The 12491-nt window shown below is 35.2% G+C and overlaps 1 protein-coding gene across 3 annotated transcripts in view; it reads right to left on the reverse strand.

The window, feature by feature from the left end:
* Positions 1 to 12491, reverse strand: part of egg (SET domain bifurcated histone lysine methyltransferase eggless) — a 69538-nt gene that overhangs the window by 15305 nt on the left and 41742 nt on the right. For 2 of the 3 annotated variants that reach the window (XM_069829382.1, XM_069829381.1), the window contains exons 12-14: positions 10764 to 10833; positions 10607 to 10636; positions 4055 to 4212 (exon numbers count right to left, since the gene is read on the reverse strand). In XM_069829382.1, coding sequence (XP_069685483.1) covers positions 4055 to 4212; positions 10607 to 10636; positions 10764 to 10833 — 258 coding nt within the window. The remainder of the gene's footprint in view (positions 1 to 4054; positions 4213 to 10606; positions 10637 to 10763; positions 10834 to 12491) is intronic. The other variant, XM_069829383.1, reaches the window with a different exon arrangement.

Below are 12491 nucleotides of genomic sequence, written 5' to 3' on the forward strand. Positions count from 1 at the left end.
ATAGTTTTTATACGAGATTTATGCAGAGTTGAGACAGAAAACGTTACTAATAAACCGTGAATAAGCTATGGACGTATAAACAGGCTGTAACTATACAATGGGAATTGCTTTGCAGTAGTTATATACACGAAACCCCTTGTTTAAGCGTTATATATAGGGAAAAAATGGCCGCCCCTCTAACAGCTGTTCGTATCGACTGTCATTTTATGATGATGGTTACCTTGTAACCACAGAAGAACAAACCAAAGATCATAGAATTATTGGAATAATATTGCTGTAGCTTGTACTCTTTGACCAAAATGTAGTGTGGTAATCGATTAGAGCCAGTTGTACTATCGATATTTAACACGCCACACTAGAGTGCTCTACCGGATGCAATAGAGAACCTCAGATATTCTATTACCTTTCGTAACGAAGGAATGACGAAACTATGATGTAGCTGTGTAACAGTTATACTGTTATACACGACGTATGTAGTGATTATTAGTAAGGAATTTACACACGACTTATAAACGAGCTACTTATTGTATAAGTATAAGACAGTTAAAGTCTGCATATAGAGTTTTTATTAGTAAGACCGTAACAGTCTTACTAATAAACCATGTATAGTTTTTATACGAGACTTATGCAGAGTTGAGACAGGAAACGTTACTAATAAACCATGCATATGTGATGGATGTATAAACAGTCTGTAACTATACAATGGGAATTGCTTTGCAGTAGTTGTATACACAAAACCCCTTGTTTAAGCGTTGTATATAGAGAAAAAATGGCCGCCCCTCTAACAGCTGTTCGTATCGACTGTCATTTTATGATGATAGTTGTCTTGTAACTACAGAAGAACAAACCAAAGAGTATGGAATAATTAGAATAATATTGCTGTAGCTTATTCTCTTTGACCAAAATATAGTGTGGTAATCGATTAGAGCCAGTTGTATTATCAATACTTAACCGGCAAACTAGAGCGCTCTACCGGATGCAATAGAGAACCTCAGATATTCTATTACCTTTTGTAATGAAGTAATGACGAAACTATGACGTAGCTGTGTAACAGTTATACTGTTATACACGACGTATGTAGTGATTATTAGTAAGGAATTTACACACGACTTATAAACGAGCTACTTATTGTATAAGTATAAGACAGTTAAATTCTGCATATAGAGTTTTTATTAGTAAGACCGTAACAGTCTTACTAATAAACCATGTATAGTTTTTATACGAGACTTATGCAGAGTTGAGACAGGAAACGTTACTAATAAACCATGCATATGTGATGGATGTATAAACAGTCTGTAACTATACAATGGGAATTGCTTTGCAGTAGTTGTATACACAAAACCCCTTGTTTAAGCATTGTATATAGAGAAAAAATGGCCGCCCCTCTAACAGCTGTTCGTATCGACTGTCATTTTATGATGATAGTTGTCTTGTAACTACAGAAGAACAAACCAAAGAGTATGGAATAATTAGAATAATATTGCTGTAGCTTATTCTCTTTGACCAAAATATAGTGTGGTAATCGATTAGAGCCAGTTGTATTATCAATACTTAACCGGCAAACTAGAGCGCTCTACCGGATGCAATAGAGAACCTCAGATATTCTATTACCTTTTGTAATGAAGTAATGACGAAACTATGACGTAGCTGTGTAACAGTTATACTGTTATACACGACGTATGTAGTGATTATTAGTAAGGAATTTACACACGACTTATAAACGAGCTACTTATTGTATAAGTATAAGACAGTTAAAGTCTGCATATAGAGTTTTTATTAGTAAGACCGTAACAGTCTTACTAATAAACCATGTATAGTTTTTATACGAGACTTATGCAGAGTTGAGACAGGAAACGTTACTAATAAACCATGCATATGTGATGGATGTATAAACAGTCTGTAACTATACAATGGGAATTGCTTTGCAGTAGTTGTATACACAAAACCCCTTGTTTAAGCGTTGTATATAGAGAAAAAATGGCCGCCCCTCTAACAGCTGTTCGTATCGACTGTCATTTTATGATGATAGTTGTCTTGTAACTACAGAAGAACAAACCAAAGAGTATGGAATAATTAGAATAATATTGCTGTAGCTTATTCTCTTTGACCAAAATATAGTGTGGTAATCGATTAGAGCCAGTTGTATTATCAATACTTAACCGGCAAACTAGAGCGCTCTACCGGATGCAATAGAGAACCTCAGATATTCTATTACCTTTTGTAATGAAGTAATGACGAAACTATGACGTAGCTGTGTAACAGTTATACTGTTATACACGACATATGTAGTGGTTATTAGTAAGGAATTTACATACAACTTATAAACGAGCTACTCATTGTATAAGTATAAGACAGTTAAACGTCTGTATATAGAGTTTTTATTAGTAAGACCGTAAAAACATCCAAACTGGCAAGATATTTGAATCAGTACACCAGTTCTTTATTAGTAGAAGGCAACTATTACTAGAGAAATTGGAGCAAATTAGTGAAGTTTTCCATCAAGAGATATCTGAAGACCAAAGAATTTAATGATTAAAAAAGAAATCTTAAAAGAAAATACTGTAGATGTAATGAATTACTACAGAAAGAAAAAAAACAAACACGCACGCACACACACAGATATAGCAATATAGCCACGAAGATGATGAGACATATGAATGAAGTCGCGTGAAAAGCATTATGGAAGTATTGGTAAACATAATTTTGTTGTTCCGAGATGCAGATTACAAAAAAGTTTAAATAGTCGTAATGTTATGGGTGTTAAGTTTTATAACAAACTGACTCTAGAAATTAGAAATATCAATAGGCCTAATATAAAATATTTAGATATTGGGTTAAGAAATTATTACTGCAAAAGAACTTTTATACATCTTGATTACACAACTTTTAACACTATATCACTTCGGAATATGTATTATTATGTCTTTCTCCAACCAAAAAACCAGAAACTAAACACACTAGAACAATACGAAATATACAGATACACAAAAACACACCCAATTGAAATTCTCAACACACAACTCAATTTCAGAACACACATACTCTTTGACGCCACATTACACTACACAAACACACCCCACAGGAAACAAAACAAAAGACGCCAAGACCAGCAACAATCAGTTCTGAAGAAGGTCAATAACAGACCGAAACATGTTAACCAGGTACAGTAATATTTAACACGAGAAAGACATATAATACATATTCTGAAGAGAACTTTTATGGTGTACGTGAATACTTGGAAAGTGACTTAATGTAATAATTTTATACTGACAAATCCTACTGCATGTATATAATCAATGGTGTACTAAATAAAGACTAGACTAAAAACTAAACACTAAAAACTGAACTAAATTAAGCACTAAACTAATATAATCTACATCGTTAAAATTTTATAAGGTGATGTCAGTGCCCAGTTTACTATATGGAAGCGAAACATGGGTTATGAAAAAGAGAGATGCCTCTAGATTACAAACAAATGAGATGAAATTTTTGAGAAGCGTAGCAGGTTACAGGAAAATAGAACATTAAAGAAACGAAGAAATAAGAGAAGAACTTGGGATATATGAATTAAACAACAAAATAGAAGAATATAGAAATACATGGATGTCTCACATTTCAAGGATGCAGGAGGACAGGATACCATATAAGTTTTGGAAATACAAACCTCGGGGAAGAAGAAATATTGGAAGACCAGCCAAAAGATGGATGGACCAATTTCAGTAGCTGCTACAGGAATCAATTTCTTAATGCATGAAGGATGATGATGATTAATATAATCTATCTTTCCCTTCTGTCAGCTGTTTGAGTATGCTTTGTGTAAGCTTTTAACCTTGAGACCACTCGCTTAATCTATGAGGACAATGATGAAAATAATAAAATTGATGATCACTTCCAAATTTTAAAGATATTGGAAATTTTGGTGGAGCACTAAAAGATACGGAATTATTTCTTAATAACTCCAAAATTATAAAGTAAAATATGTAACATTACCTCAATTATTCAGCTTTGTAAGTTAATCTTTATTTGCATGACTCATGTCTCAGGTGCTTCATACCTCAACACGGCCCTGAGGTTGCTGACTCTTCTCCACTGTACTGCTACCAGAGTACTGCGGATCATGAGATCTGTCTGAGATGCTGTCAGGACGTTTCGTGGTGCTCTTCTTTGCCACGGCACGTGAAGGTGTGGATTCTGAACTGTGACCGTGACCATCTAATGAATTTAAAATAAAATACACATCAGAAATTTTCCATAATTATCTTGTGATCTTTTTACACAAATGTGCCAATAATGTATCTTCAAAACTTATGCAATTAGTGAATGTTAAGTACCTATACAACCATGTCTTAATCTGAGCACAACAAAAGACTGTAGTTACGTGCTGTAAGAAACTGAACATTTTTCTTCACAAAAAAATATGCTCATTACTAATTGAGGAGTGTTTCTGGGAAATGGCATAAGTTCCAGATAATAATTTTTTTCAGGAAATGAAAAACACTATTATGGAAATATACTAAGCACACACTTTGGATAACTATTTTAATTAAATGTGAACACTTGTCACTTGTATCTTTTTCTACAGTATTAACAATGGTATGTAACATGTTTTCAATAAAAATAAAAATCGAAGTGAGACTTCCTGGCATATACATCGCTTCCCACAAAACACTCCTCAATTCTACAAGTATGGGAATTATTACCACAGCCTAGTATATACAGTCACGAAGCTCAATACTTAGTAAATATGCATCCATAAATAGTTGCTAACCACTAGGATCGCTACTATCGCTTCAGTTCAGACAATGCGAAATAGTACTGTCACAGTTTATTGTTCCTAGTATCTCAACAACTCAAGCTTCGTGACTGTATATACTAGACTGTGGTATTACTTCTTTCACACATTTTTCACATTTATTCGTTTTTTTCTGAAGTTCTGGCAAAACTCCTATACTTTCCATACTAATTAACTTCAGTTATATGTTTTTTTTATTTATACAGTACATCTTTTACACTTATACAATCATAGTTTAATACCCAAGAAATATGAAACGTCATTTATATACTTTAAATCAATTTCTAATTAGTATTTGGGAGTGATTTCACGACACTTTTCTTCGATCCCCGTTTGTAGGTATTGTAAGTCATGAAACTTCACTTCCTACAATTTTTTCTTATGACAAATCCAGAAAGCAAAGTTAGGTAGATTTATGTCAGGTGACCTGAGAACCCACTCTATGGGTCTTCTGTATCATATCCACCGATCAGGGAAGTTGTCATCGAGCCAATTCCACACAGATGTGGCACCAATGTGGTGGAGCACAATTCTGCATGAACTAATCTGGTCTTTCGCCTAGCAGGTCCATTCTGGCATCATCATATGTACACAGACTGCAGAGGATTCACAGAGTGGACACTCCGATCACCTGACCTAAATCCACTTGACTCTGCTTTCTAGGATTTTCTTAAGGAAATGGTATAAGAAGTGAAGATTTGTGACCTGCACCATCCATGAATGCAGATCGAGGAAAAGTGTCGAGAAATCACTGTCAACATACTGCACCACGTTGTAATTATCGTGAAGTTTTGCCTCCAGGCATGTTTGGAAATTGGAGGGGTCATATTGAACAATATATTTTATCTACGTAAAGCTTAATTATTTTTTTGGTCCTACAGAATACATCTGTTATGGTAACAACCAATATTAAAGGAGAAAAATTCGCTCTGGCGCCGGGGATCGAACCCGGGTCCTTGGTTCTACGTACCAAGCGCTCTCACCATTGAGCTACACTGAAGCTCAATCCATAGCACCGGAACGAACCCCTTTCCTCCATGTTTTTCCCTTTGTGGCCTGACTCCAAGTTGGACATGTATGTTGACATTTTTAATAAGTCAACTGCATTATACAAGGAGAGCACTCAGTTGAGTGACTTGGTGACCGGGATTCCACAGTAATATGCCCAGTAAACTGTACAGAAATATGCACTGTTGCTCGAAGAATCTACGGAATACATCTGTTATGGTAATAATTAATATTAGAGGAGAAAAATTCGCTCTGACACCAGGGATCGAACCCGGGTCCTTGGTTCTACGTACCAAGCGCTCTAACCATTGAGCTACGCCGAAACTCAATCCACAGCACCAGATCGAATCCCTCTCCTCCAGTGTTTTTCTCGTTGTGGCCTGACTCCAAGTTGGACATGTATGTTGACATTTATATTAAGTCAACTGCCATTATTGTATATATTAATATATTTTATGATTTTGCTTATGATGCAGGGCTTATCAGACACCCTATAGTTTGGTCCACCAATAAATGTTACTAAAATATTTAAGAAAATATCAATATCACACAGTAACAAAACCTTATCCTGTAAAATCTTAAATTTGTTTTGATGCATTATTAAGTGCTTATCTTTCATAGTTGTGTAGACAATACACTAAAGTGAGACAAAATTTGATGAATTTGCAAGGAAACGCAAAATGAAGAGAGACAAACTTCTGTATCTTAGACCAATGCATCAGCATGCTGAGAATTATGCAAGCAGGTTTCAAGTTCTTGCAATGTGTTCTGTGCATAAAAAATAAGAACCATGGATAAATATATAATAGGATGCGAAACTGTGGTCAGCACCATCTGGCAGTGGGGGGCTGAAATAAGATGATCAGCGCCCAACGTCGTAGGTGGTGAACATTAGAACTACGTGTTGGGTACATTACCCAGAGTTCTCTATTTATCCATTCGAGATATTGCTCGAGGACTCGATGAGGAGCCAAGATGGCAGACAGAAATTTGCTAATAAGTGAACATACAGTGATATTACGTGTATGTATAAGCAGTGTATGTTAAACAGTGATGTTTATGGACGTTGTAAAAATAGTGTTGTTGAATGTATTGTAAAGTAATAGTAATGTAATAAATTGAACTATCTAAGTAGTTCTTGCAGACTTTCCAATTGCGCTGTACAACAAATACCCAAAGAATACAATCCCAATTATCTAACCTTTTGCTTTATTTTTTTTTTGTGTGTTTGGTTATATTTTAATTGGGTAGTGTAAAATAGATCGTATCTTTTATCTTCCTGTTGGCTCCAGTTAGAATTTTCAGTAGAAGCTGCTGTGAGGAATAAAAATGTAAATGTTTTATTTTAAATTGGGTTAGTTTTGAATATCTATGAGGGTGAGAGGGATACTTACTGCACAGTTTAACATTTTCGTCACCAGGTGCACTGCTAAATGCAAGGAGTAATTACTCTTTTCGCTACTTGGTGCACTGCTAGATGTAATAACGCCCCTCCCTCTAACAGGTGGCAGCCAGATCATTTTCTACAACAGCGCCTCTAGTATGTGTTACGGGAAACTCGGTAAGTTTCGCATCCTATTATATATTCATCCATGTAAGAATTTTGTAACAAGAGATAAAGCACAACAACTCTTCAGATGATACTGAATAGTCCTGAATAAACTTAGTAATGTTAATATATTAATAAATTAATCTCAAACCATTTCATAAATTATCAGAAGCTATGATAACAATCCAACTGTATCATTAAATGTGAAAACAACTCCAGTATTTCTTCCAAATGATGACAAACAAAATAAAATATGTGCAGTTATATTCTCTTTGCATTCTGAAGTAACAGGGGTAAAATTTGATACTACTGCAGTATATGTATCACCACACTAAACACCTAAACATACTGGTAGAATCATGCTATGTGATTTAGTGTATAGACATGCAATAAAATCGCGTTTATCGCAAGTGATTAAAAATAAAACATGTAGGTCAATTGAGGGGTTGGGTGCAAGAAAAGCACTTTTCTCAAATGCAAGTTTTGAGAAAATTGATATTGAAAATTCAAACCGTAATAATGTTATCTATGTATGCCTTTACATTTTGGGTACTCCTGACCTCTATGATCACAGTATTGAACTACAACTTGGTGACCATATGCATAACAATCAGAGAACACAAAGCGTTTTACTCAAACAGGGCACATCCTTTAAAATGCCCTTCTTGCACCCAGCCCCTCAATTAGGGATGAAAACTTATTGTAATAAGGTTTACTTTCAGAAATTTGCAGTGATAATACCACTAAATGAAGGATCTAAAATAATCATGAAAACCCAAATTTTGTATGTTTATACTGTGTGATTTGAAATATTGTGTTCAAACTGGAGAAGCTTACAGATGACTCGAAATATAACATATATAAAACTTATGGTAAAACTAAAAATTAAAAAGTTAGCAGTAGGATTCCAGTCTGTGTTAAATGTTATGAAAGATAATATAAAAAAGTACAAAGAAATGAGAAATATGTTTAAACCAATTAAAACACAAAAAACTAAAAGGGGCACAGTGATGCAGATATGTTTAGTAATATATAAAGGAACTGAAAAGCTCATATGAAGAAAGGAACAATACACACTCACACATGTAGGCTATATTTTTTAAGCTTTTGAGAGTATTTACTTGTATTATCATGAAGTTGAATAATATGTTGATTCAACTGCTAACGTGGTAGATAAAAATGGTTTCTTATAAAAATATTTTTATCTGTAATATATCAAGGGGAATTCCTTCTTATCACATGCAAAATAATGGTAAAAATAGCTTATCTTCAAGTGGTCATAGCTATAATACTATTTAGCAGAGTTCTTTCATTTTTTTAGTGATGTCTGTATACACATTAAGCTTTAAAATGCAAAAAGAATGATTACTCTAGAATAAATCTTTTCCTAGTGCGTGTATTTCAGATGGTCCCGATTATTTTTGGCTCTGATAAAGGAAACAGTTAAAAATTAAGGTACGATTACACGTCGCTACTTTTGCAGCGCTGCAGTACAAAAAACTGCGCAACTCTTGTACTGCGACGTGTGAACAACGGTGCAACCCGAAAAGTAGCGGCAGCCGAACCTGCTGCCCGCTACTTTTCCATGCTGCGCGCAACTTAAAAGTAGCGGCGTGTGAACAGGGTTCTCAGGGTTGCAGCCGCAGCATTTTTGATATCGGTTTTGTTGAAACTTTTGCTGCGGTTGCAACCAGTGTTACCACCCAAATGTGCCAATGATACTTTTATTGCTTGGATATATTTTAATGTTAAATGTGATGAAAATAAATTATTTGTAACAGTTATTAAATGCACAACACAGTCTGAGCATAAATGGTGACGATAAAATTCATTTTTTAAATTTTCTGTAGCGCAGTTCCAAACAGGAGGGTTGCCAACGTTGATTACGTGAATATACTGTTGGTTATCATTTAAGTATATAGGCGTTTTTAAAAGCTTTATAGTAAAAATAATGTCAATTTCTGAATACTAGATACGACAGAAAAGCAAATAATAGATAAGGAAGCTTTCGCATGAGTTTCTTAATAATGCGAACATAACCACAAAATGTATATTGAGAAGTCAACACGGAGATGGAAACCTGCAGCATGACTGCGGCTGCAAAAGTAGCGCCTTGCGTGTGAACAGACTCGCAACCTCCAGTTGCAACTTTTGCAGCACTCGGGTTGCGCAGCACGAAAAGTAGCGTGCAGCACGCTACTTTTGGCTTACATGTGAACACGACACGCAACTTTTGCAGCTGCAGTATAAAAGTAGCACTGCAAAAGTAGCGACGTGTGACCGTACCTTTAATGGTATTTTAGAGAAATAAGGATAGGACTATGTATTATAAACCAAAAGGTAATGCAATATGGTAACAATTTGGAAATATACAATTAAAAAAATAGCTGAAATATAACAGAGGCCAAAAATATTGTTATGAATAGAGATTCCGAATTTACCCTATATCATAGAAAGTTTAAGCTTCAGTTTTGGAATATTTGGGTCATTCATTTCCAACAATAATAATAAGGTACAGGTATGACTCGACACCTAAGAATCATCCTTAGAAGATTCACCTGAATAAATTTGAAAATGATACCATGCAGAACATTCATAAAAACTAAGCTAACTACTGTGAAATAAATCAGTTCCATTAACAATGGATCCTGTAGCAATAAAATGTCATTGTCACTGTAGCAATTATTTTCAACTGCTCTAATTTTGTTTGCAACTAGATAGATTCATGATTCTTTTTTAAATTGCTGGATTTAAGTTACTGTAAGTCTGTATTAAAATATCTCATGTGACTAGAGTTTCAAGCTATATTATACTTATTGCTTTAATTTTGTACAAAGTTAAGATTATATTCTGAGAAATTGAGGCTCTAGTCTGATAAATAATTTAATTTAAAAAAAAGAATCACGTCACTGGGTTGAATAGTTTTAGAGCTATCACTGTTAAATTTAGTACTGTATTGTAAAATCAATATTCCAGGAAATTGAGGATGAAGTTTAAGCCTATCTGAGCTCTTTAAATCTGCAGTGTTACACTAAAATGTTAATTTCTCGAAAACTATTTATCAGATTTACATGAAACAAACACCATCTGAAACCTAATCAAATTTAAAAACTGACAAAAGTGACCATTTTTGCCTATTGCAAGTGTCGAGTCGACTCATACCTTAAATACAGAAGAGAATCAAATAAATGAATTAGTTTCAGACACACAATGCATATCGAAACCAGTGTAATGAAATACACAATGTGCTGTCTTACCTCTAACTGGTCCCAAAAGTGTGATAGTTACTTTATGAAACAGAGAGAAAAATTCACAATAAAATCTGTTTTGTTTGTGATTAAATTAGAAGCAATTACTTGTGTACACTGGTGTAATTTTTTTAAATAAATGTTAATACAGCCTTCTATAACTCACCTCCAGAGTCATCTCTCCTCATTTCCTCTCCATCAGTTCCTCGTGTGTATTCCACGTAAGGCATGTTTCTCTGTAAAAAAGTAATAATAAAATAACAGTAATAAATGAATAAAATAAACAAACAGTGTCATCAAGGTGATACACACTTTATCATTATACATTTTATACATTCAGAAACAATTTAGTTTCTCATATTCTTATTATCAGTCATTTTTAATACTAAGGTTGGATAAAAAGTAATGGCAACAGTTCGATATTTCTGACATGGCTTTATTCACAGGGGTACAACATTTACGTACCTTCTATATAGTCGCCCCCCTTATTTATTACCTTTTGCCAAATGTTTGGAAGGCGTCATACACCATCAGCGCGTCCATCTTTGTTGATGTTCCATATTGACCGCCCTAAAGCGCGGATAAGTTCATCTCTGGTATTGTACCGGGTCCCGCGCAGTGGTTCTTTCACTTTGGTGAAAAGATCGTAATCGCATGGATCATATCGGGTGAGTACGGTGGATGTTCCAGTAGTCCGCGTTTTCCAACTGCCTTGGAGGTACAGCATGGTGCAGTATTACCCCATCAATGTCATATGCCACAATGAACGTCACTTTCACATCCCTGCCTTCCCGGAATGCTTTAAACCATTGTGCCACTGTGCATATGGCAACGCTGCATCGGCATATGCTTCATGCAGTCCCTGAAAACATTCTTGTGCACTACGACCTCGTGTCACTTCAATTTTGATCCAGGAACGTTGCTCTAGTCTTGTAAACGTGGTCTTAGGGCGCTCGCACTATCCCTATGAAAGTCAACGTTCTACACACTGCAGTAGATTGACAGAGTACTGTCACAGCTGGCTGCACTAACTCATCTAACAGTCCTTATTCATGTCCACACAGCTGGCAACTCTCGAACGCACCATCGTCACATGACAGCAGTGTTGCCATTACTTTTTATCCAACCTATGTATTTATCCTCCCGGCTACGTTTGAATGCATACACTGACACGCAAATTCACATAAAATAGCTGTTTATAGAATAGATAAAGAGATGGAAGAAAGGAGAAGAGAAAGAAGGAAAAAAGTGGCTAGAAGGTCAGAGGTTCCAGACTAATGAGGAGCTTCAAAACAACGTTAAGGCCCATCTCAACTGACTGAAGAGGTGATTGGAAAGTTGTACACAGATATGACAAATGCTTCAATCTTCACGGTGATTATGTCGAAAAGTAACCATGTTTGTACATAACTTTTGGTAATAAATTTATTTTGTTATTTACACTTGTCTTTTCTTAATGGACCATCATAGGTTGAAAAAAAAAAACAGCTCTCGTAGTTTTGTACATTTGACACGTATGTCTTATATTACAAAATGTAGTGCTTGGCAAATATACACCGGTTAAAACAACAGCATGTTCACACAAACATAGGACCCGATGATGCTCGAATGTGAGCGAAAATGTTCGTCCAAACTTAAAGTACAGTAAAATCTCAATAAGACATGCCCGCTTGTTATGCTATCCCGTGCAATACGCTTTTTTTGTTCGGTCCCTGCACATTTCATATATAACGCCTTTATAAAATACCCCGTTTGTTGCGCTCAAGTCCCGCATAATACGCTATTTTTGTGGAATATTTTCGATGTAATTTTTAGCAATGAATCATTTTGGCCATTGAACTTACTGGTGCCATTAACCTGAAAAGTATTGCGTTCGACCCTTTACCTACGCATT

Source organism: Periplaneta americana, chromosome 6 (genome assembly GCF_040183065.1).
Source record: "Periplaneta americana isolate PAMFEO1 chromosome 6, P.americana_PAMFEO1_priV1, whole genome shotgun sequence".
Lineage (NCBI taxonomy): Eukaryota > Metazoa > Arthropoda > Insecta > Blattodea > Blattidae > Periplaneta > Periplaneta americana.